Genomic DNA, 27500 nt, shown 5'->3' with positions numbered 1-27500 from the left:
AATACTGTGTGTTATTGCAGTCATAATAAACTAACAAGAGGTAAAAGTCACACAATTTTTCAATTCAACTTCAAGTCAAAGTATCGGTATCGACAATACTAGTCCTGTATTGACCTGGTTGTCGGATCGATACCAGAATTCCCTGTATCGCCCATCCCCATGTGTAATGCTGGAAGTTACTAGCAGAAATGTAACCCAATATAGTGTCAGATAAATGGTAATCGGGGTTTTTGCTTCATATTAGGGGTGCACTAATAAAATGTATTCAAATCCGAATCACAATTCCTATTCATCCCAATTCTAAATTCATTAATAATTTTCAAAAACTGATAAAAAAAACAAAAAAAAACATTTTTGTCATAAGAATCACATTTTAAAAAGACATTAGGCCAGCTCCATGCAACCAGAAGGAGCTTGTGTAACCTTTAACCTGTTTTGAAAAGAATCGGTTAGAAGAGAGAATCATGTAGAATCGAGAATCGAATCAAATCAAATAGTTAAGTGCCCAAAGATTGTCATCTTACTTTATATTAAGTCATTCATTCCTTATAGGCCTAGTAATATTGCGTTTTCGTATATCATTGCAACAAGATAGTCATGGAAGGACAATAATCTTTCTTAAGGGTATTGCAAAAAGAAGTATGTCGTTTAAGAGTGTCAAAAAATATGGATTTTCAGATTAATCTTGATTCTTATTTGTAACGACTCTTAATCGATTAAAAAAAATCAAAAATTGCTTGAAAACTTTTTCTTTTTTTTTCACAATTTGTCCTGTCCAGCAACTCAGGCAAATCATATTGTTAATGTAGATCAGGCCTGGGCAATTATTTTGACTCGGGGGGCCAAATTTTGAGAAAAATCTATTTTTAGGAACACTAATACAAAACCTCACAATAATGTCTGATTGAATGCTAAAACGTTATGACAGACGGCCTTAAAAAAACGGAATGGAATTTAAATTTTTTTTACTGAATGAGACACCCAGAATGTACATGAAAATAAAGACTGTAGGATTTACAATACTAATTATGAACGATAAAACACTGAATATTGACAATTTATGAACGTCACCCCCTCTCTCAATCGACATATTTTTCGATCAAGCAAAACGCAACAAAAATGCAACAAACACAGCTAAATATGAACCTACCTACAATCTGATGTATCACCAAGCTTTAGAACTTTGTTGTAAAAATCTCCTTCCGCGTCTGTCCCTGACACCCACGTTTCGGGCTGCCCGCTCTGGAAACACTCTGTGGAAACGCTCCCCACCCACACGGCTTGGTGCCTTGTCTGAGCTGCTGTGACTTAGATTACCATAGTAACTAATTAGATTACCATAGTAACTAGTATATCATGCAAAAGCGCAGATTCCAACCATTGAAATACTTTGTATAGTTCAAGTTTTATGGTAATTTGAAAACATCACTGCACATCATAATGGCAGCTACAGTTTCCATCTTAAAGATCTAAAAAAAATATTTTGGAATGTCCGGTGGGCCAAATTGAAAAGCTTAATGGGCCGCATGCGGCTCCCGGCCTTAATTTGCCCAGGTCTGATGTAGATGATCATACCTGCTATACATATTTACTTTAGAAAAGAGAAGTGTCGGATACTTCTCTTGTTGCCTTATTTGTATTTTACTTTTATAAATGTTTGTGAAGCATTTAAATAAACAAAAACAATTTTCTTTTAATATAAAAAAATATCATAGCTGTTTATTTTATGGAGGAATGTTGTTAATCATAGAACTGGCATTCAATGTTATTAAAAATTTATAGATTTTGAATAGAGAATCATTTTTAATTGAGAATCGATTCTGAATCAAACTAAATCGTATGTCGCAAAGATTCACAGCCCTTATGTCGTCTTCATGGTTTTTGACCAAATTCCTTGCAAATATTCCATGAACCAGTCAGAGCTGTTTTTAATGCCGCTAAATGCTCGCGTAATGGTCCTTCCAATAAGTGAAGTGTTAGGTTCTCACACAGAAACTTCACAGTGCACTTGACCAAAATGATTTATTCATACAAGCATTGTACCACACACTAGAAAACATACCTATTATCCCGTTAAGACAAAATACTTCCTCCGCCAAGCACTTAATGAGCTCGGCTTTTTCTTTCGCCACCACGTCTGGTGAAACTGAGTGACGCTGGACGTGGGAGGAATACTATGATCCTCCAGCTTTTTACCAGCGGCGGTGAGGTCGCCAACGCTGACCACGGGTCAGTCCCCCGAATTTCAAAGTGGCTTTTGTAAACACTGATCGGGTTTAAAACTCACGTAGAAAATAGTGATTGTTTTTAGTGGAGCATCTGGATGGACTGAGACACTTATAAAGTGTAGAAATATCAAAGGTGAGGGAGAGTTTGTGGGCCAAAAGACAAACATCAGCATTGAAAAGTCTTACAGACTAAAGACCTCTGGACATAAACCTGTGCTGAGGCACCATAGATTCGCCTTAAGCTCACAAACTGAACCCGTTACATACATTCCACATGTATGATGAAGGAAACATTAATTCAACACACTAGGGGCCCCTAATCTCCAGTTTTTTTTTCCACGCACTTGCAGTTTCTTTTATGTGTATTCTCCCATCCATCCTGTGTACACCTCACCCCGTGTAATTTAGGCCCACGTGTTTAAGTCTGGAATGAAGGCAGACTCAATACTTATGAGGTTGCCATCATTGGCTGTGTAAAAAAGATTTTACTAACGCTTGTGAATGTTATTGAAATCCATAGAAAAGATAACACTTTAAATAAAAAAAAAGGCTGTATTAAGCAGGTAGATGATGTGTCGCCATGGTGATGTTTGCACGCTACAACAACGTCTTCTTCCTGGCTGGATGTGAATAATCATCCATAGAATAAATTCTATTTCACTTTTTTTTTTAGCCACCCTGATTTAATGTTTGTGAAGCACTCTAAGGATAGACCTAAGAGTTTGTGTTTTGATGTGCGTGTGGTTGCTGGAGGAGTCAATAATAAATGAACTGATAAATCAATCAAAGCCTTTGATATACAGTAAATACAGTAAGCCTTTGCTTTTGCCCTACGCCTTAAACCCTGCCGCTAAATTATGGATTTTCTCTTCGCTGACGGCGATAAAGTAAATAGTTTTCATTAAACACATGCAAAGACCCCTAGTTCGCTCACTGCAGGTGCTGCTGAGAGAATGTATATGGTGTTTCTTGCTGTTTAAAGCTTTGAACCGGAAGTAGAAGTTCCATTCTGTCTTTTAATCGTCCAGAACGTTTCTATTCATTTGGATTCTTCATTATCAGTTATACAATATAACTGTAAATGTGTGATGTCTGTAGGAGTGTTGTCATGCATATTTGGCATTATTTGTGTATTGTTTCAGTTTCAGAATTTCTTAAGTAAACTCACCAAAACGTCATTGTGGAGTTGTTGAGTCTGTTTAGCTGATTGGAGAGCTATCTTCCGCAGCTAGTGGGTCCATGACTCTGTTTTGTTTGATCAGTCGTTTTACTGCCATGTTACAGGCACTCTTTGGAAACAATTAAGGTATGTAAATAAACATTTACAAAATAGTTCTGTGTAAATAACACATTTCGCAACGTATATATTTGCGGTTTATAGTCCTGTGCAGCTAATATATAGAGAAACATTTTTTTCTTGTAAAAATGTTGTGGGTTTGGCTATATACTGGTGCGCTCTATAGTCAGGAAAATAGAATGGCTGTGTTATGTATGTATGTATATATATATATATATATATATATATATATATATATATATATATATATATATATATATATATATTGTGTGTGTATGTATATATATATATTATATTATATATAATTAATATATATATATATTATATAATATATATAATTAATATATATATATTATATAATAAATATGTATATATTATATATATGTATATATACATATATTTCTGTATAATATAAATTATATATAATATGTATATCATATATTTGTATATATATTATGTATAATATATACATATATATATATATTATATTTCTGTATAATATATATTATATATAATATATGTATATAATATATTTGTATATATATTATATATAATATATACATATGTACATATGTATATATATATATATATACTGTATATATATATAGTTATATAATATATACATACATATATATACATACATATATATATATATATATGTATATTTATATATATATACAAATATAAAATACTTTTTTTTTTGTATTTGTATTAGGCCTCACTGTCCAGAGGACATCGTTGTGTATATTGAATGTCTGTTAGTCTTCCGCACGAACAGAAGAGACAATAATGCGCATTTTTATTATCTTTATCTCATTGGATGTTTCCAGGTGTCTCAATTGAAGCGAAGTTTCTTCTATTATTTTATTACATGTCATGTCCACTGCTTCCAAATTTAAGTGCAATACAATGTTTCACCTTCTTGGGGCACTGGACGATAAAACGACATCAAGATATATCGGGTTACACACGCAACAGATATCAATAAAAAATGCTTTCAACAAAACGTTTATTTTTTATTTTTCCCCTCCTTTGTCAAAAGAAACCCAGTTGCGAAGCAAGGTTGGTTGCATGAACAAAGGCACTCGCTCCCCGGTAACCAAGCAACGCAGGAAGTGATCACTGATCAGTGGGAGTGACACGCTAACAGCCAATCGGGTAACAATATTGACTATCAAGATGTTGCGCCGTTGTCCCGCGGTTGATTCTCTTCATGGAGTGAGAAGAGAAGGTAAAAATGAAGAAATTGTGGATAAAACGGGAAAAGTCACCTCAACAGTGTGCCAGTTTTTTAAAAACAGACCGTAGTCAGACCAATGTGGTCTGTAAATGACGCTCCACACCACCATCATTTTAAGAGGCTATTAAGTGTTCAATGTGATTTTAGAATTTGGTTTACATTGTTTTCGTGCTATTGTTGACATTTCCTTTATTTCCTGCCTTGATAGCTGAGGGGATTATAGTCAGAGGAATATATTATATTTGAAATAAAAATGTTAACATTTCATATTTTTTTCTCCTAGTCCTCGTTTTCAATAGGTCCTAAAAAATATCAATAATTATTGATATCGTTTGATATAAAACACCTACTGTATATCGTGATAGAGTTTAACCATATCGCCCAGCCTTAGCTGGACTATTTGCATCCTCAGAAACGCGTAGGAGCAAAAATACTTGATTCGATGGGAGAATACGCGGAAGGACGGATTTGACTGGAAACGCCCACATTTAAAGGTCACTCCACCTTAGGAACAAAGGTGCGCACTAAAGAAGGGGACACGTTTTTCACTGAAGCACATGGGAGGAGGGCCCTATGGTAGTCTAGTGTGTGTTCTACAATGCCAAATAACTGCAAAAACACAACAGAACGGTAAAGTTAAGCTCCACATGTCTCCATACGGGGAATCAATTTTTACATCGCAGTGGCCGAGTGAGGGCCAAAACCATCCACAGCCATTCATGCCATCCATTTTTCCAACACCGTTCACGGTCCTACTTGGGACCACAATCTGTAGAAAGTGTTTTACAGACGAGGGAGGGCGGCTTAGGGTCCCACAAATGGCAGTTCTTCAGAAATCCCTTACATATTTCACCAGGGGGCCAAAGAACACAAATCTCCTTTTTCAATGAACTGCATGGAAACTTACAACTACCAATAATAAAAATAGCAAGTTTGGCAGAAGATCTATTCTGCAGTATTCATTGCCTGCTCATTACTTTCCGTAGCAAAACTAGTACTTCTGCTCGGATTGGAGTATTATTGGCACTATTTCTAAAGTGCTACGGGATGAATGGTGAACCTTTAAATATCTCCCAGCCTGGTGATAAAACAGCTCAGCATGCGGCGAGTGATGGATGCGCTAATAAAAATAACGACGCTACGCTGACCTTATGCACCCTTTCTAAAGAAGGCACTATGGGTGCTCTGTCGCCTCGCGGACTGAAATACTGCAGTGCCACTCAGGTGTCTGTGGGCTGCTCGTAGCCACAAACAGGACCTCTCCATTCTCGTTCATGTCCCTCTCGTCTCCCCGCCACGGCCCGTCCTCCACGCCGTAGGCAGAGTGACCAGTCCAAAGGCTCCAGTTCTCCTCCTCAGAGTCCGTCTAGAGGTAGAGGTAGCTGACCCAGTAGACAATGTTGAAGAGCAAGAAAGACGTCGGGAAGAAAACCCGTGAGTAGGAATCCAGTTCGCTGATGTTGACGTGGACGCGCCCTTTCTTCCAGCCGCCTTCTTTACATTCCTCGTAGCAGCAGAAGAAGCTCTTGCAATCTTTGCCGTCCAGGCACTGGTCCAGGCAGTCGTCGTCGTAGTCCTGCCAGAAAAGAGCGTTGCCTCTAGGCATCATTGGCCGATGTGGTGGGCGACTCGTACTGAAGGAGGAATATGCCTAAAAGTGGGAGACACAGACAAGTTAACCTACTTAAGCACTAAGATAATGGTACCTACTACGATATCGGTCATTCATAATCACAGTTACTGGACATGTGCTTGTAAGTAAAGTCTCCAATACAAGCAGTCCTGTTTACTTGGGCAAAGTCGGACAGCCAATAAGCACACAAATCCTTCTATTTTAGTAAACTCATTTATGAATGGTAAACATGGTAGACTATAGGCTACCAGGAACGAGCAGCTACACAACAGCTAAGCACACAAGAGCACACAATCCAGACATATATGGGGACGGCGTGGCGAAGTTGGGAGAGTGGCCGTGCCAGCAATCTGAGGGTTACTGGTTCAATCCCTACCTTCTACCATCCGAGTCACGTCCGTTGTGTCCTTGAGCAAGACACTTCACCCTTGCTCCTGATGGGCATGGTTAGCGCCGTGCATGGCAGCTCCCGCCATCAGTGTGTGAATGTGGAAATAGTGTCAAAGCGCTTTGAGTTCCTTAAAAAAGGTAGAAACGCGCTATACAAGTATAACCCATTTACCATTTACCATATATATTAAGTGTCCCTAATTGAACAATATTGCAGTCTAAAACTACACATTTGTCAATACAAACAAGTATTAAAGGCCTACTGAAATGTGATTTTCTTATTTAAACGGGGATAGCAGGTCCATTCTATGTGTCATATATGATCATTTCGCGATATTGCCATATTTTTGCTGAAAGGATTTAGTAGAGAACATCGACGATAAAGTTCGCAACTTTTGGTCGCTGATAAAAAAGCCTTGCCTGTACCGGAAGTAGCAGACGAGTAGCGTGACGTCACAGGTTGTGGAGCTCCTCACATCTGCACATTGTTTACAATCATGGCCACCAGCAGCGAGAGCGATTCGGACCGAGAAAGCGACGATTTCCCCATTAATTTGAGCGAGGATGAAAGATTCGTGGATGAGGAAAGTGAGAGTGAAGGTCTAGAGGGCAGTGGGAGCGATTCAGATAGGGAAGATGCTGTGAGAGGCGGGTGGGACCTGATATTCAGCTGGGAATTACTAAAACAGTAAATAAACACAAGACATATATATACTCTATTAGCCACAACACAACCAGGCTTATATTTAATATGCCACAAATTAATCCCGCATAACAAACACCTCCCCCTTCCGTCCATATAACCCGCCAATACAACTCAAAACACCTGCACAACACCCTCAATTCCACAGCCCAAAGTACCGTTCACCTCCCCAAAGTTCATACAGTACATATATTTCCCCAAAGTCCCCAAAGTTACTTACGTGACATGTACATAGCGGCACGCACGTACGGGCAAGCGATCAAATGTTTGGAAGCCGCAGCTGCATGCGTACTCACGGTACCGCGTCTGCGCATCCAACTCAAAGTCCTCCTGGTAAGAGTCTCTGTTGTCCCAGTTCTCCACAGGCCAATGATAAAGCTTGACTGTCATCTTCCGGGAATGTAAACAATGAAACACCGGCTGTGTTATCCGGCACAACAGTCATGGGGTGCACTCTACGGCGGGGGTGCATTATCCGGCACAACACCTGCCGCAATACACCACTTCCCACCTACAGCTTTCTTCTTTGCTGTCTCCATTGTTCATTGAACAAAATGCAAAAGATTCACCAACACAGATGTCCAGAATACTGTGGAATTTTGCGATGAAAACAGACGACTTAATAGCTGGCCACCATGCTGTCCCAAAATGTCCTCTACAATCCGTGACGTCACGCGCAGGCGTCATCATACCGAGACGTTTTCAGCAGGATATTTTGTGCGAAATTTAAAATTGCACTTTAGTAAGCTAACTCGGCCGTATTGGCATGTGTTGCAATGTTAAGATTTCATCATTGGTATATAAACTATCAGACTGTGTGGTCGGTAGTAATGGGTTTCAGTAGGCCTTTGAATGATATAATTGCATATTACTCACACAAACAAAGTCTCCAGGGCAGAAAATATTAGAAAGTATCCAGTAACAAACGTGTCCGCATCATTCAAATTAAACAATGGATGTCCGCTAACTTCTTGCAACTCAACGCCAAGAAAACGGAAATGCTGATTATCGGTCCTGCTAAACACCGACATTTATTTAATAATACCACCTTAACATTTGACAACCAAACAATTACACAAGGCGAATCAGTAAAGAATCTGAGTATTATTTTCGACCCAACTCTTTCCTTTGAGTCACACATTAAGAGTGTTACTAAAACGGCCTTCTTTCATCCCCGTAATATCGCTAAAATTCGTTCTATTTTATCCACTAGCGACGCTGAGATCATTATTCATGCGTTCGTTACGTCTCGTCTCGACTACTGTAACGTATTATTTTCGGGTCTCCCTATGTCTAGCATTAAAAGACTACAATTGGTACAAAATGCGGCTGCTAGACTTTTGACAAGAACAAGAAAGTTTGATCATATTACGCCTATACTGGCTCACCTGCACTGGCTTCCTGTGCACTTAAGATGTGACTTTAAGGTTTTACTACTTACGTATAAAATACTACACGGTCTAACTCCGTCCTATCTTGTCGATTGCATTGTACCATATGTCCCGGCAAGAAATCTGCGTTCAAAGAACTCCGGCTTATTAGTGATTCCCAGAGCCCATAAAAAGTCTGCGGGCTATAGAGCGTTTTCTATTCGGGCTCCAGTACTATGGAATGCCCTCCCGGTAACAATTAGAGATGCTACCTCAGTAGAAGCATTTAAGTCCCATCTTAAAACTCATTTGTATACTCTAGCCTTTAAATAGCCCCCCTGTTAGACCAGTTGATCTGCCGTTTCTTTTCTTTTCTCCTCTGCTCCCCTTTTCCTTGTGGAGGGGGGGGGGGCACAGGTCCGGTGGCCATGGATGAAGTGCTGGCTGTCCAGAGTCGGGACCCGGGGTGGACCGCTCGCCTGTGCATTGGCTGGGAACATCTCTGCGCCGCTCGGGATGGTGTCCTGCTGGCCCCACTATGGACTGGACTCTTACTATTATGTTGGATCCACTATGGACTGGACTCTCACAATATTATGTCAGACCCACTCGACATCCATTGCTTTTGGTCTCCCCTAGAGGGGGGGGGTTACCCACATATGCGGTCCTCTCCAAGGTTTCTCATAGTCATTCACATCGACGTCCCACTGGGGTGAGTTTTTCCTTGCCCTTATGTGGGCTTTGTACCGAGGATGTCGTTGTGGCTTGTGCAGCCCTTTGAGACACTTGTGATTTAGGGCTATATAAATAAACATTGATTGATTGATTGATTCAACTTACTGCATCGTGAGCTTAAATAGGTTAGTGTTTTTCATACCTACCATTGTTTTCTGTAATTTTAGTTTATCAAACCTTTGCACACTCTTGGCATTCTCTCGATGAGCTTCAGGTGACTACCTCTTGAAGCTCATCGAGAGAATGCCAAGAGTGTGCAAATCAGTAATCTAAGCAAAGGGTGGCTATTTTGAAGAAACTAGAATACAAAACATGTTTTCAGTTATTTCACCTTTTTTTTGTTAAGTACATAACTCCACATGTGTTCATTCATAGTTTTGATGCCTTCAGTGACAATCTACAGTGTAAAGTAAAGAAAACACATTGAATGAGGAGAAGGTGTGTCCAAACCTTTGGCCTGTACTGTATATCCGGGATTTTCTATAGAAAATATTGTTTATAGATTTGAACAAACTGAAGGTCACCGAGTGAAAGGATCGCGTTGGACCTCAGAGGTTTCACGGTTATCTAACTGGATGCCGTGTAAGTGCGACGAGGCCGCACGTGATGTCATCGCCACATCTTGCCCTTGAGCGACTGCAATCGTTTTTTGGTTAGACATTAAGGCCATGTCCACACGAACACACAGAGTTTCAAAAACACATATTTGGGGTTAAAACGATCTCCATCCACACAAGTGTAGTTTCAAAACTGTCTACACACAAACGCATACACACTACATACACTTTGTCCAATCACAATCCTGGAAGAAGCAGCAATATCTGACTCGGTGGCATTATTGTATTTATTTTGATCAACTGTGATGAGGTGGCGACTTGTCCAGGGTGTACACTGCCTTCCGCCCGATTGTAGCTGAGATAGGCTCCAGCGCCCCCCGCGACCCCAAAGGGAATAAGCGGTAGAAATGGATGGATGGATGGAACTTTAGATGTACAATGACATGTACATTATCTTTAAAACCAGCCTGCACGTACACAGACTCCTGGGAACATTGTTAAAGAGTGAATGCACGCCTGTGCTGCTGAAACCCAACACTCATAGAATTAAAACATGTTCAGCAACATGGTGATGTATTACATGTGCAATGAAGTGTACATTATTTCTAAAATCAACACAAACTAACGAGCCAAGGAAACCATTTTGCATGTTTAAGGGAATTATAAAGCATTTAATCATGGATATAGTGATATGGTACATGTATAATGAAGCGTATATTGTCTTTAACATCAGTACACACGACAAGGAGGACGCTACATTATGTTTTTTTGTAGTTGCTTGCTCATTTTTTACACGGCTCCATCTACAAAAATGGAAACAACACATGTAAGTTAACGTCATGATTTGTCGTTAAATGATTCCCGAGCGCGGCCACCGCTGCTGCTCACTGCTCCCCTCACCTCCCAGGGGGTGGAACAAGAGGATGGGTCAGGATGGGAGAGTAATTTCACCACACCTAGTGTGTGTGTGACTATCAGTGGTACTTTAACTTTAAACAAGGACTAAAAACATGAGATAATGTTGCATCTTTCTTATGACACAGAGCAAAAAGTCTTGCTTGTCAAAGTTGTCCCATCAGGTGGAGGTTCGACAGCGATCATTACCAAAACAGCTGACTGTCATTACCACTGGTGGGAGTGTCACAAAGCCCATTTTGATGTGTCTTTTGTATTAATGCTGAGTGAAAATAACAGCATGTTTACGTTCAAACTAGGGCTGCAACAACTAATCGATTAAATCGATTAAAATCGATTATCAATATAGTTGGCGATTAATTTAGTCATCGATTCGTTGGAACTATGCTATGCGAATGCGCGGAGGCTTTTTTTTTTTTTTTTTTTGTTATATACCGTATTTTTCTGACTATAAGTCACAGTTTTTTTCATAGTTTGGCCGGGCTGCAGTGCGATTTATAAATGTTTTTTTCCTTCTTTATTATGCATTTTCGGCAGGTGCGACTTATACTCCGGTGCGACTTATACTCCGAAAAATACGGTATATATATATTTTTTTATAAACCTTTATATATAAACTGCAACATTTACAAACAGCTGATAAACAATAATCAAAATAAGTACAAAAACAGTACAAAACAGCGCCAGGGCGGCGCTGAGGCTACGTCTCATGAGGTGGAGGTAAGCCAGCCAATGATGTGTCATGTGCAGCTCACGTGACCACGGCGTCTCCTTTGCTGGAAACATTTGAAAAATGGCGGAGGAAAACAGTACGGATAGTTTAGCGGAGCAACATCTTGAGGTTATTGCTTCAATGGAGAAAAGTGTACGACCTAAGTCGTCAAAAGTGTGGGAACACTTTACTTTAAAGACTTAAAAAAAGACCGTTTCCTAGAAAATGGCACGGAAGTACAACATTGCTTCAGGAGCACCTGAAAAGGAAACATGTTGGAGCCATGAATGAAGGGAATAACTCACGGTACGTAACTTTTTAAGTCCATAGTGGCAACAGGCATTCATGAGTTCAGCTTTTTTGTGAGTAACGTTAACGTTGTGCCTTGGTTGCAACGCGGGGCTGATAATGTGTCTCCGGCACATTTGACTCCGTTTTGAGAGAGAAAACGCACGGTTACCAATTTCAAAATAAACGTAACGGACGGAAATATCTCAGGTTGGTTTCACAATGGATCAATGTAGCCGGGCCAGATAAAGCTATATAAATATATTTAGATTTGAGTGACGCTTTAGTATAACTAAATGTTATGAAGGTGCTGGAATATTTCATGCTATTATTCAGAGGCAGCCTAAAATGAATCCTTTATTATTCACAACAGAAACGTGTACAATATCTGATCCAGTTCTGATCTGATGAGTTACATTTCTGTGTTGTTATTGCTGTATGCTGCATCCCCAATGTCTAGAACATGGTGCCAGTATGCTGTTTTTTTCCAGTAAAATACTGGAAAAGATAGAAATGTAGTTTGTCTCTTTGGGGCGGTATAGCTCGGTTGGTAGAGTGGCCGTGCCAGCAACTTGAGGGTTCCAGGTTCGATCCCCGGTTCCGCCATCCTAGTCACTGCCGTTGTGTCCTTGGGCAAGACACTTTACCCATCTGCTCCCAGTGCCACCCACACTGGTTTAAACGTAACTTAAATATTGGGTTTCACTATGTAAAGCGCTTTGAGTCACTAGAGAAAAAGCGCTATATAAATATAATTCACTTCACACTTCACTTCTTTTATCCGATTATTAATCGATGAATCGAAGTAATAATCGACAGATTAACCGATTATCAAATTAATCGTTAGTTGCAGCCCTAGTTCAAACATACATTAAATCCTCTTATGGTGTGTTTAAAGGCAGCAAGGCAGTGTTGTTGAGCGTGGAAATGACCACATGATCACAAGTCTCCGTTTGTGCTGTGTACACGCATACACTAAGCCAGGGGTCGGCAACCCGCGGCTCTTTGATCACTCTGATGCGGCACAGCGTGCCGGTTTAGCCACACGTTGTTTGGGGCTTCTGCTTGCCCACGTAAGTGACAGCAAGGCATACTTGGTCAATAACCACACTGGTTACACTGACGGTGGCCATATAAAACAACTTTAACACTCTTACTAATAATGCGCCACACTTTGAACCAAAACCAAACAAGAATGACAAACACAACATAAACACAACAGAACAAATACCCAGAATCCCATGCAGCCCTGACTCTTCCGGGCTACATTATACACCCCTGCTACCACCAAACCCCGCCCCCACCCCAACCCTGCTCCCTCACACATCAACTCCCCCCCCCCTGTGCGTCGGTTGAAGTGGGCGGGGTTTGGTAGCGGGGGTGTATAATGTAGCCCGGAAGACTTAGAGATGCATGGGATTCTGGGTATTTGTTCTGTTGTGTTTATGTTGTGTTATGGTGCAGATGTTCTCCCGAAATGTGTTTGTCATCCTTGTTTGGTGTGGGTTCACAGTGTGGCGCATTATTAGTAAGAGTGTTAAAATTTTTTATGGCGCCACCGTCAGTGTAACCTGTGTGGTTGTTGACCAAGTATGCATTGCTGTCACTTACGTGGGCAAGCAGAAGCCCCAAACAACGTGTGGCTAAACTGGCACGCTGGTTGTAGTGGGCGCTTAATGCTGTACCATCACGGCACGTTCGAGAGAATAGTTTCCCTGAAATGCCGGAAAAATTGGGAGGATCGACAAGTATGACACTGTCAAGCGGGCCGCACTAACATTTTCATATTAAGGTGTGGGCCGCGTGTCTGAGACCCTTGGTTTATACATAGCGCAAAGCAAAAAAAAAAACTTTGTATGCAGTGTTATTTCATTTTAAATTTCAAAAGATTTTTGTGGCTCCCATTGTTTTCTTTAACTTGTGAAACTGGTCAAAATGGCTCTTTGACTTGTAAAGGTTGCCGACCCCTGCACTAAGCGGAGAGTTTTGGATCTCTACACTTTGTCCGGCGTTTGCAAAAGTCTGCGTCTTTAAAGACAAAAGTATGCGTCTGCGTGTGGAAAAGAGTCCTAAACGGAGAGATAAGTATGCGTTTATTAAGTATCTGTGTTCGTGTGGACATGGCCTAAAGCTAGGAACCTGAAGACAACAAGTGACTCATGGCTTGTCCTTCAGCGGAGTAGAACAATATCACCAAACTGTATCACGGGGTGGGAGGCGATGATGTCAGAGGCTCCCACCACCAACACACAAACAACTCAACAGAGACAAAGCAAGGTAACAGGTTTATTAAAGGTGTTAGTCTTGCTTAGCTTCTGTAAGAATTGTTATGTTGACAACCGACGTTTTTGGTAGCCTTAAGACCCGACACCTCCATCATCCTCATGGCAGCAGCTGTGGCGAGTCGATGTGCACTGCTGCCATCGAGGCACTGGTGACAGGTGCAGCCTTGAGAACACCCACGCAAGGCTTGGAGCGCTCTTTAGTTGAAGGAAGCGAAGATTCTTAAGCGGCACAATTGAGCTCATAAGGATTACGACATGCACCTTGGAAAACATGGTTCCCTTAGTATACAAGAGATGCCATCAATGAGCACTAAGCAGAGATGCTGGTGGTCTTTTGATCAGACATCTGGGTTTCATTTATCAGCAAAGACCCATCAGAGGTAGCGAGGTCACAATGTTTTGTGCTAATGACATTCTTTGTTTTCATTAAAGGGGAACATTATCACCAGACCTATGTAAGCGTCAATATATACCTTGATGTTGCAGAAAAAAGACCATATATTTTTTAACCGATTTCCGAACGCTAAATGGGTGAATTTTGGCGAATTAAACGCCTTTCTATTATTCCCTCTCGGAGCGATGACGTTACAAACACCGAGTCAAATCAGCTCTGTTATTTTCCGTTTTTTCGACTGTTTTCCGTACCTTGGAGACATCATGCCTCGTCGGTGTGTTGTCGGAGGGTGTAACAACACAAACAGGGACGGATTCAAGTTGCACCAGTGGCCCAAAGATGCGAAAGTGGCAAGAAATTGGACGTTTGTTCCGCACACTTTACCGACGAAAGCTATGCTACGACAGAGATGGCAAGAATGTGTGGATATCCTGCGACACTCAAAGCAGATGCATTTCCAACGATAAAGTCAAAGAAATCTGCCGCCAGACCCCCAGGAAAAGAGAGCGGATGAGGGTATGTCTACAGAATATATTAATTGATGAAAACTGGGCTGTCTGCACTCTCAAAGTGCATGTTGTTGCCAAATGTATTTCATATGCTGTAAACCTAGTTCATAGTTGTTAGTTTCCTTTAATGCCAAACAAACACATACCAATCGTTGGTTAGAAGGTGATCGCCAAATTCGTCCTCGCTTTCTCCCGTGTCGCTGGCTGTCGTGTCGTTTTCGTCGGTTTCGCTTGCATACAGTTCAAACCGATATAGCTCAATAGCTTCAGTTTTTTCTTCAATTTCGTTTTCGCTACCTGCCTCCACACTACAACCATCGGTTTCAATACATTCGTAATCTGTTGAATCTCTTAAGCCGCTGAAATCCGAGTCTGAATCCGAGATAATGTCGCTATATCTTGCTGTTCTATCCGCCATGTTTGTTTGTATTGGCATCACTATGTGACGTCACAGGAAAATGGACGGGTGTATATAACGATGATTAAAATCAGGCACTTTGAAGCTTTTTTTTAGGGATATTGCGTGATGGGTAGAATTTTGAAAAAAACTTCGAAAAATAAAATAAGCCACTGGGAACTGATTTTTAATGGTTTTAACCCTTCTGAAATTGTGATAATGTTCCCCTTTAAAAGTGCATATTTTGAAAGGCAGTATGGCAGTACTGTGTCGAATGATGACGGAGAAGACAGAAGGGTCCTTACCATTTTGTGGATCTTAGATGACGGGGCTCTGCGTATGGTATGGGAGCAGTAGTTGATCATGGCGTACTCGATCATGGCGGCGAAGACAAACAGGAAGCAGACGGTTACAAACAGGTCCATCGCCGTCACATAGGAGACTCTGGGCAAAGAGTTCCGGGCCACTGTGCTCAGTGTGGTCATGGTCAGCACGGTGGTGATGCCTGGGAAGGGAGCATGAATAGCAATTTGTCAACAAATACTCGTAGAGCACTTTGAGTCTTGAAAGAAGGGATGTGTCGATCGATCGCCCGCCAAGAAGTATCGGACGATTTTCATGAAAGAGTATGTGACCGCCACATGACAAACGCTGATCCCCTCTGGCTGAGACTTTTTACTTTTAGTCCCCCGGCTGACAAGCGAGCAGCTAATCGTGTATATATACAAACCCCAAAACCAGTGAAGTTGGCACGTTGTGTAAATCGTAAATAAAAACAGAATACAATGATTTGCAAATCCTTTCCAAACTATATCCAATTGAATAGACTGCAAAGACAAGATATTTAACGTTTGAACTGGAAAACTTAATTTTTTTGCAAATATTAGCTCATTTGGAATTTGATGCCTGCAATGTGTTAAATAAAGCTGGCACAAGTGGGGAAAAAAGCCTGATAAAGTTGAGGAATGCTCATCAAACACTTATTTGGAACATCCCACAGGTGAACAGGCTAATTGGGAACAGGTGGGTGCCATGATTGGGTATAAAAGCAGCTTCCATGAAATGCTCAGTCATTCACAAACAAAGATGGGGCGAGGGTCACCACTTTGTGAACAAATGCGTGAGCAAATTGTCGAACAGTTTAAGAACAACATTTCTTAATGAGCAAGGAATTTAGGGATTTCACCATCTAAGGTCTGTAATATAATCAAAAAGTTCTGAAAATCCGGAGAAATCACTGCACTTAAGCTGCAAGCCCGTGACTTTCGATCCCTCAGGCGGTACTGCATCAAAGAGCGACATCAGTGTGTAAAGGATATCAGGAACACTTCAGAAAACCACTGTCCGTAACTACAGTTGGTCGCTACATCTGTAAGTGCAAGTTAAAACTCTACTATGCAAAGCGAAAGCCATTTATCAACAACACCCTAAAACACTGCCAGCTTCGCTGGGCCTGAGCTCATCTAAGATGGACTGATACAAAGTGGAAAAGTGTTCTGTGGTCTGACAAGTCCACATTTCAAATTGTTTTTGGAATCTGGACGTTGTGTCTTCCGGACCAAAGAGGGAAAGAACCATCCGGACTGTTCTAGGCGCTAAGTTGAAAAGCCAGCATCTGTGATGGTATGGGGGTGTATTAGGGCCCAAGGCATGGGTAACTTACACATCTGTGAAGGCACCATTAATGCTGAAAGGTACATATAGGTTTTGGAGCAACATATGTTGCCATCCAACCAACGTTATCATGGACGCCCCTGCTTATTTCAGCAAGACAATGCCAAGCCACATTCTACACGTGTTACAACAGCGTGGTACTAGACTGGCCTGCCTGTCGTCCAGACCTGTTTCCCATTGAAAATGTGTGAACACATTATGAAGCCTAAAATACGACAACGGAGACCCCCGGACTGTTGAAAAACTTAATTTGGGTGGGGTGGCCGGGGGCTGGCCTCGCTGCGCTCTCCGGGGGTGGGGGGTGGGCTCGTGGGGGCTCGGTTGCCGGTGGGGCAGGGGCGGTCTTCCCGTCCGGTTGCGGGGAGTCTCTGGGTCCCTCGGGCGGGGCGTCTCGCCTTTCTGCTCGTGTGGGGTGTGGTCTCTCGCTGGCTTGGGGTCTGGCTGTCCCCTGCTTTTCTCGTGCCTTGTCGTCTGCCGGGTGCGTCTGTCTGCGGCCTGCTGCTGGCCCTTGTGGGCGGTGCGGTGGGCCGGGCTCTGGGGTTCCTGTCGCTGGCCGGCTTGGCTGCGTGGGGGCGGTGGTCCCTGGTTCCCTGGGCACCACGCCTACTGTTTGTGGGTTGGGCTCTCGGGGGTGATGGGGCCGTGCTCTGGCTCCCACGCACTCTGGGAGTCGAATATATTGTACATACAAATTCACATATGCTCACATACATACATAGGTACCTACGCTCCCACATACATACACAAATACAGTACATATTTACATACTTAAAGTTCGTACACCCACACGCACATTCAATATACAAACATACACACACTGTACATATACACTCACTGTACAAACACATATACACATTCTGTACATATACATTCATTGTACAAACACATATACACATTCTGTACATATACAAGTACATATGCATACTTACACTCATGCACATAATCATGTTTCATCAAACATATATTAACGTTGTTGCCCTAGGGTAAACTGGGTGTAACACATGGCACACTGACAAAGCTTAACCTATTGTTACTATAACAATCTACAAGGTTAATGTAGGTTGCTTCTCTTTCTCCCCCTCCATTTTTCTGCATTCTTTCGTATCTCAAGTTATCATCACGTATATGTATTGTTGCATTTGAACAACTGTATTGTTGATAATAAAGGTAAAGTATTGGTAGTGTTCTTTATCAATAGCGCTATTTATATTGGTATTTGTATTGATCCATTTGTAGTGTAATAATGCTCATTGTCATTTCTGTATTATTTTTTTTATTTTTCGCTAACTGCTTATTTGCTATTACTTTTACCATCATATTTGTATATGTCGTATTTTCTGATGTTGCTCTATTGTTGTTGTTGTTGTTGTTTGCTGTTGTTGTTTTTGTCTCTCTGTCTAATCCCCCTCTTGTCCCCACAATTTCCCCCTCTGTCTTCTTTTTTTTCTCTTTCCATCCCCTCCTGCTCCGGCCCGGCTGCACTAAATGATAATATAAATACATTCAATAAAGTCAAATACAAATAAGGCAACAAGAGAAGTATCCTACACTTCTCTTTTGTAAAGTAAATCTGAACAGCCGACATGGGCATCTACATCAACTATATGATTTGCCTGAGAAGCTGGACAGGACACACAAAAAAACAACAAAAAAAACAAAAAAAACTTAAAGCTGTACATCAAGCAAGAATGGGAAATAATTCCACCTGAATAGCTTACGATTTACACAACGTGCCAACTTCACTGGTTTTGAGTTCTGTACACACAGTGTGGAGACGCTCCCCTAAGTTGTTAATAATCACCTCTATTGCAACACGTGGTATCTTATGTAACATTGTCACTGGAGTACGAGGCTAAACATGTAACACACTGAGCATGCTAATAGCTAAGCTAGCCACTCAACTACTTGTAGCTCGAAACACCAAGAAAGAAGTGCTTAGTAAAGTTTAAGAAGTGGCGATTGAAGAAAATAAAGCAGTTATTAACAGGAAATTTAATTAATTAATTTGACAGTTGACATGCGTGTTTGCGTGCCGCTCAGAGACTAATTCAATTGCCGAAATGTACTGCATTTTTCGGAGTATAAGTCGCACTGGCCGAAAATGCATAATAAAGAAGGGAAAAAACATATATAAGTCGCACTGGAGTATAAGTCGCATTTTTTGGGGACATTTATTTGATAAAACCCAACACCAAGAATAGACATTTGAAAGGCAATTTAAAATAAATAAAGAATAGTGAACAACAGGCTGAATAAGTGTACGTTATATGAGGCATAAATAACCAACTGAGAACGTGCCTGGTATGTTAAAGTAACATATTATGGTAAGAGTCATTCAAATAACTATAACATATAGAACATGCTATACGTTTACCAAACAATCTGTCACTCCTAATCGCTAAATCCCATGAAATCTTATACGTCTAGTCTCTTACGTGAATGAGCTATATAATATTATTTGATATTTTACGGTAATGTGTTAATAATTTCACACATAAGTCGCTCCTGATTATAAGTCGCACCCCCGGCCAAACCATTAAAAAACTGCGACTTATAGTCCGAAAAATACGGTATTAACAGGAAATTTAATGAATTAATTTGACAGTTGACGTGCGTGTTTGCGTACCGCTCAGAGACAAATTTCTTGCCGAAATTTACGTTAATTGGACGGAATGTGCTGAGAAGTTGAAAGCATTACTGCATAATTTGCAGGAATTGGTTGAGTTCGGGGAACATTTTCGCGATTGTCGCATTGCAAAATACATGTGATCGATGCCGGTATCGGCCGATCTCACACATGGAAGATCCGTATGGGAATCGGCGGCCTGAAACGCTGATCGGAACACCCGTCAATCACAGCACTTACAAAACGTGGCGGTCAAATCGCTCCGTATCGCACTTGTCCAGCTGTCAGGAAATATTTGCAGGGTTTCTTCAAAAAATGTTCAACTTCAAAAGAAAAAAAAAAAAAAAAAAAAAGGTTCAACTTCAATCAATCAATCAATAAATGTTTATTTATATAGTCCTAAATCACAAGTGTCTCAAAGGGCTGCACAAGCCACAACGACGTCCTCAGTTCAGAGCCCACATGAGGGCAAGGAAAAACTCACAACCCAGTGGGATGTCAATGTGAATGACTATGAGAAACCTTGGAGAGGACCGCCCCCCCCCCCCTCTAGGGGAGACCGGATGCAATGGACGTCGATTGGGTCTAGCATAATATTGTGAAAGTCCAGTCCATAGTGGATCTAACATAATAGTAAGAGTCCAGTCCATAGTGGATCTAACATAACAGTGTGAGAGTCCAGTCCATAGTGGATCTAACATAATAGTGAGAGTCCAGTCCATAGTGGATCTAACATAATATAGTGAGAGTCCAGTCCATAGTGGATCTAACATAATATTGTGAGAGTCCAGTCCATAGTGGATCTAACATAATAGTGTGAGAGTCCAGTCCATAGTGGATCTAACATAATAGTGTGAGAGTCCAGTCCATAGTGGATCTAACATAATAGTGTGAGAGTCCAGTCCATAGTGGATCTAACATAATAGTGTGAGAGTCCAGTCCATAGTGGATCCAACATAATAGTGAGAGTCCAGTCCATAGTGGATCTAACATAATAGTGAGAGTCCAATCCAACTTGAAAACATCAGTGATGTCCTGTCGACATGAATGTTGCACGGACAGATTGGACCTGATTGGGAATTCGACCTGGCTCATCAGAAGCCATTGTTAAAAACAATGTGGCGTTAACTGAATGGAGCCAAGTTAAGAAGAGGGCTGAGGGTGCGATGGAGACACAGGCGGAACATTCTACGGCTCTTCCTGCTACGTCTGATCCTTGCCCTTCTTCTCCTTCCCTCAGCCTCTTTCATCCTCTTGTCGTTCATGGCGCCGTTTTCGCCCACCGTTTCCATAGAGACGAGTCTATTTCAAGCGACCTACTCCGGTCTAGTGCTCGTCTTGCACGTCCTCGCTCGCTACACTTAAGGTACACGACCCGCTCTCGTCTGCTTCCTCGACTCTGCACATGCCTGGTGCGTGGTCCAGCGCGCACTGTGGATTCTCTCCGTCAAATTAGGGCCACTAATGTTGTTTTCATCCTCTCATTCACTCTTTGGGTAATGTCTCTGCGTGGTGCCATGGCAACCGAGGCGATGCCTCGTCTGCACGGACTATTGAGAACCTGTGGCGTAAAACGCTGCGGCTCATATGCCAGAACACACATGGAGCTAGATGCTGTGATCACAGCAAAGATGAATGTCAAGTCCGTGCAGGTGTGGCGTAACCAATGTTTCAACGGGCCAACATTTATTTCAAATTTACCGTATTTTTCGGACTATAAGTCGCAGTTTTTTAATGGTTTGGCCGGGGGTGCGACTTATACTCAGGAGCGACTTATGTGTGAAATTATTAACACATTACCGTAAAATATCAAATAATATTATTTAGCTCATTCACGTAAGAGACTAGACGTATAAGATTTCATGGGATTTAGCGATTAGGAGTGTCAGATTGTTTGGTAAACGTATAGCATGTTCTATATGTTATAGTTATTTGAATGACTCTTACCATAATATGTTACTTTAACATACCAGGCACGTTCTCAGTTGGTTATTTATGCATCATATAACGTACACTTATTCAGCCTGTTGTTCACTATTCTTTATTTATTTTAAATTGCCTTTCAAGTGTCTATTCTTGGTGTTGGGTTTTATCAAATAAATTTCCCCCAAAAATGCGACTTACACCCCAGTGCGACTTATATATGTTTTTTTCCTTCTTTATTATGCATTTTCGGTCGGTGCGACTTATACTCTGGAGCGACTTATACTCCGAAAAATACGGTACATGTAAAACATTTTCTACAGGGAAGGGAAGGGATTCCTGGGTGGATCTCGCGTGAGATGAAGAAGTGGCGGGATAGTGGATAGTGCACCCCCAAATTGGTCACGTTTCGTGTGTCAGGTAAACCATGACAAACGGGGCCTAGTGGTTAGAGTGTCCACCCTGAGATCGGTAGGTTGTGAGTTCAAACCCTGGCCGAGTCATGCCAAAGACTATAAAAATGGGACCCATTACCTCCCTGCTTGGCACTCAGCATCGAGGGTTGGAATTGGGGGTTAAATCACCAAAAATTATTCCCGGACGTGGCCAGCGCTGCTGGTCACTGCTCCCCTCACCACCCAGGGGGTAAACAAGGGTGATGGGTCAAATGCAGAGAATAATTTTGCCACACTTAGTGTGTGTGTGACAATCATTGGTACTTTAATGGCCGTCTGAAACCCACTACTACCGACCACGCAGTCTGATAGTTTATATATCAATGATGAAATCTTAACATTGCAACACATGCCAATACGGCCGGGTTAGCTTACTAAAGTGCCATTTTAAATTTTGCGCGAAATATCCTGCTGAAAACGTCTCGGTATGATGACGTCTGCGCGTGACGTCTTGGATTGTGGAGGACATTTTGGGACAGCATGGTGGCCAGCTATTAAGTCGTCTGTTTTCATCGCAAAATTCCACAGTATTCTGGACATCTGTGTTGGTGAATCTTTTGCAATTTGTTCAATGAACAATGGAGACAGCAGAGAAGAAAGCTGTAGGTGGGAAGCGGTGTATTGCGGCAGGTGTTGTGCTGGATAACGCACCCCCTGACTGTTGTGCCGGATAACACAGCCGGTGTTTCATTGATTCCCGGAAGATGACAGTCAAGCTTTACCATTGGCCTGTGGAGAACTGGGACAACAGAGACTCTTACCAGGAGGACTTTGAGTTGGATGCGCAGACGCGGTACCGTGAGTACGCATGCAGCTGCGGGTTCCAAACATTTGATCGCTTGCCCGTACGTGCGTGCCGCTATGTGCATGTCATGTACGTAACTGTGGGGACTTTGGGGAAATATATGTGCTGTATGAACTTTGGGGAGGTGAACAGTACTTTGGGCTGTGGGATTGAGTGTGTTGTGCAGGTGTTGTATTGGCGGGTTATACGGACGGGAAGGGGGAGGTGTTTGTTATGCGGGATTAATTTGTGGCATATTAAATATAAGCCTGGTTGTGTTGTGGCTAATAGAGTATATATATGTCTTGTGTTTATTTACTGTTTTAGTCATTCCCAGCTGAATATCAGGTCCCACCCGCCTCTCACAGCATCTTCCCTATCTGAATCGCTCCCACTGCCCTCTAGTCCTTCACTCTCACTTTCCTCATCCACAAATCTTTCATCCTCGCTCAAATTAATGGGGAAATCGTCGCTTTCTCGGTCCGAATCGCTCTCGCTGCTGGTGGCCATGATTGTAAACAATGTGCGGATATGAGGAGCTCCACAACCTGTGACGTCACGCGCATATCGTCTGCTACTTCCGGTACAGGCAAGGCTTTTTTATCAGCGACCAAAATTTGCGAACTTTATCGTCGATGTTCTCTACTAAATCCTTTCAGCAAAAATATGGCAATATCGCGAAAAGATCAAGTATGACACATAGAATGAACCTGCTATCCCCGTTTAAATAAGAAAATCGCATTTCAGTAGGCCTTTAACTTTAATTAATGAATCTTCCTCCTACTGTGTTTTGGCCTCATTAAACTTGCTAGCTCAGTATGATTGGATTAAACATGACGTCATCGTGTCATTTGTAATGAAAGAATCTAAGGATTTTGAAAAGACTTTGATCTAACCTGGTCAGAGGTGACTTAAAGCTTGAAATAACGGTCATGCATTCACTCCGACATGATTCAGTGGCATGTTGCCAATTCGCGCAAATCCAACCGATTCTCTCGCATTATGTGCGGCCTCGCAACTCTGTCCGATGCCCGCAACTTCCCCACATATTTTGGCCAATCATATTTGTCTCTGTCAACCGTCTGATCCAGGGGTGCCCAAAGTGCGGCCCGTAGATAATTTTCTAAAACAATCGTTAGCATGCTAATATTACAATGCTAGCTTTTTTGCCATTTTTGTAGGTATACACCTCAGCGTCAAATATGTTTGTTACTTGAGGAATCACACCTGTGCATGCTAACGTTAAAATGTTAGCTTTTTTTTTTTTTTTTGTAATTTTGTAGATATACACCTTAGTCATAATTTGGTACTTAATGCCAACCCTAACAGCATTTTAAACAAATTATTCCTTCATGCGCACGCCTCAGTAATATATTTTGTTCCTTGACACATGTTACATTTAACATTTTAGCATGCTAACGCTAGTGTGCTCGATTTTTAGCTAATTTAGCAGGTATACACTTCGGTGTCATATTTTGGTATTTCACTAATGCTAACTCCAAGCATGCTACTGTTAGCATACTAAAAGTACTGTTTTTTAAACTAATTTTGCTCATATTTGGGGACGACGTGGCACGGTTGGGAGAGTAGCCGTGCCAGCAACCTGAGGGTTCCTGGTTCAATCCCCATCTACCAACCTAGTCACGTCCTTGAGCAAGACACTTCACCCTTGCTCCTGATGGGTCGTGGTTAGGGCCTTGTATGGCAGCTCCCACCATCAGTGTGTGTGAATGGGTGAATGTGGAAATAGTGTCAAAGCGCTTTGAGTACCTTGAAGGTAGAAAAGCGCTATACAAGTATAACCCATTTCTTACTTGACGCTATCTGGCCGGCCTGTTAACTATTACTGTATGATTTCAGCATTCACAAAACATTTCTAAGGAAATTGCTTTTTCTAGTTCTTTGAAAAAAAGTCTATGTTTTCCTGTTGTGTAGGTGAAAAGTATCAGAATGGCCCCCCACATTCTTTGATTTGTTAGTCCGTGGCCCTCGGTTGTAAAAGTTTGGGAACCCCAGCTCTCATGAAAACTTATATGGGTTTCTTACATAGACGAAGCAGGAATCGCGAGAACAATTGTCGCATAGCTAACACCCTTGTATGCACGTACAACACTTAAAACAGTTAGCATACCAGCATGTGTAATTTAATTATGGAATGGATCACGCAAATAAATCAAACAATGCACTAATAAGTCTAAGAAACTCTTGAAACGGAAAGTGTTTACAAAATACAAGGTAGAAGAATCCTGATAAACATATTGAAACGTATTGTATAAAAAAAGAGAATCTTATTTATCTTAATCAAAACGTATAAACACGTATTTCTTCATGAAAACTTTAGTTGCTTGTGTTACAAAGTGAGCTCAGGAATCGAAAACATTTTTTTTCCGCTATTAAACGGAAATAGATTGTCAAGACCTATCAGATCAGGTCATACCTTGTTTTGGATGTTTGGTGTTTTTGTTCAGGTCCAGCGCTCGTATTCTTGTTTTGACTTCCTGTTTTGTGTGTGTTGCCTTGCAATGACTTTATTCCCTGTTTGGCAATCTGTGGACTCACCTGTCCCTGATCACTAATCAGGAGGGTTTATTTGCCAGATTCACCTGCCTCTTGCCGCTGGAACATTCTGTGTGGTTGCTAGTTCACACGTTGCATACCTTTCCCTGCATCCTGTGCCCTTCCATGTTGCACTAGTTTTGGGTTGTAAGTGCACTCTCTGCTGCACTCTAGTTTTCTATTTTTTGGACATTAAATACTCTTATGTGCCCGCTGTCCCCTGTTTCCGCATCTTGGGGTCACAACTACTGCAGTAATGTGTATATGTAACAGGGGTGGCATTAAATAAGCTCGGCTTCTTCCTACTCCTTTTCAGACATATTGTAATGAGAAACTGTAAACACGTGCATGTTTGAAGCAAACTAATACCATACCCATTACATTACGTTTCTACTAAGCCTTCTGAGTGAAGTGGTATTTAAATACTTATCGACACACTGGCATTCTGACTTCTTAGGTTACGCGTAGCTTTATGTATTTTTAACCTTTAACTATATGATGCAAATAAGAACATATTCTCATTTGCAACATTTACATGACAGAGATTTTGAAATGTGATCATCTTATTGTCTAACAAAAATTAGCTCTATAGATTGCTCTCAACAGGTCAAAAAAGCCCTTAATGTGTTGGAACAATAATGAATGATAAAGATGGACTAACACTTTCCACCTGTAAAAAACATGGAGAATGTCTGCATTTTTTGGACGACAGAGGAAAGCCCTTGGTGGTGTTTCTTAATTATCACTATTATTACATAGCTAGGGCCCCTACATACTGGGAGTCAAATATATTGTACATAAAAATTCACATATATACTCACATACACACAATTGTTCATACATATATACATACATACGTGCACACATAGGTACCTATGCTCCCACATATATACACAAATACAGTATGTACCTACCCACTCAAAGTTACTACAGCCACACGCACATTCACTGTACAAACATACATATACATTCACTTTACAAACATACATATATACATACTGTACATATACATTCACTGTACAAACATACATATACACATACTGTACATATACATTTACTGTACAAGCATACATATATACATACTGCACATACACATTCACTTTACAAACATACATATACACATACTGTGCATATACATTCACTGTACATACATACATACATACATATACACATACTGTACAAATACATTTACTGTACAAACATACATATATACATACTGCACATATACATTCACTTTACAAACATACATATATACATACTGTACATATACATTCACTGTACAAACATACATATACACATACTGTGGATATACATTCACTGTACAAACATACATATACACATTCTGTACATATACAAGTATATATACAAGTATGCAGTCAGGCATATAATCACGTTTCATCAAACATATTTTAACGTTGTTACCCTAGGGTAAACTGGGTAACACATGGCACACTGACAAAGCTTAACCTATTATTACTATAACAATCTACAAGGTTAATACAGTTCGCTTCTCTTTCATCCCCTCCATTTATCTGCTTTATTTTGTATTTCAAGTTATCATTACATATATGCGTTGTTGCATTTAAAACATTTGTATTGTTGATAATAGAGGTAATTAGCGTTATTATTAATTATCAATAGTGTTATTTCTATTGGTATTTGTATTGCTCCATTTGTAGTGTAATAATGCTCATTGTCATTTCTGTGTTATTAATATTTATTTCACTAACTGCTTCTTTGCTATCACTTTAACTATCATATTTGTAATTCTGTACAGCCGAGTCGCTGGACAGAACAAAATAAAAACAAAATAAATATATAAATAAAAT

At 41.0% G+C, this 27500-nt stretch overlaps 1 protein-coding gene across 3 annotated transcripts in view; it reads right to left on the bottom strand.

The window, feature by feature from the left end:
- Positions 1-4236: 4236 nt before the first annotated feature.
- LOC133622352 (gamma-aminobutyric acid receptor subunit gamma-3-like) overlaps positions 4237-27500 on the bottom strand; it is a 257275-nt gene continuing 234011 nt past the window's right edge. Inside the window, exons 9-10 of one of the 3 annotated variants that reach the window (XM_061984990.1) lie at positions 15959-16158; positions 4237-6416 (exon numbers count right to left, since the gene is read on the bottom strand). In XM_061984990.1, the coding sequence (XP_061840974.1) occupies positions 6132-6416; positions 15959-16158 (485 nt within the window). In that variant the 3' untranslated portion in view covers positions 4237-6131. Of the gene's footprint in view, positions 6417-14405; positions 14549-15958; positions 16159-27500 lie in introns of those variants that run through there. The other 2 variants (XM_061984992.2, XM_061984991.1) reach the window with 2 other exon arrangements.

The sequence above is a fragment of the Nerophis lumbriciformis genome, linkage group LG23, assembly GCF_033978685.3.
Source record: "Nerophis lumbriciformis linkage group LG23, RoL_Nlum_v2.1, whole genome shotgun sequence".
NCBI classification, from domain to species: domain Eukaryota; kingdom Metazoa; phylum Chordata; class Actinopteri; order Syngnathiformes; family Syngnathidae; genus Nerophis; species Nerophis lumbriciformis.
Note: the sequence above shows the minus strand (reverse complement) of the source record. Positions and strands in the feature narration are given on the sequence as shown.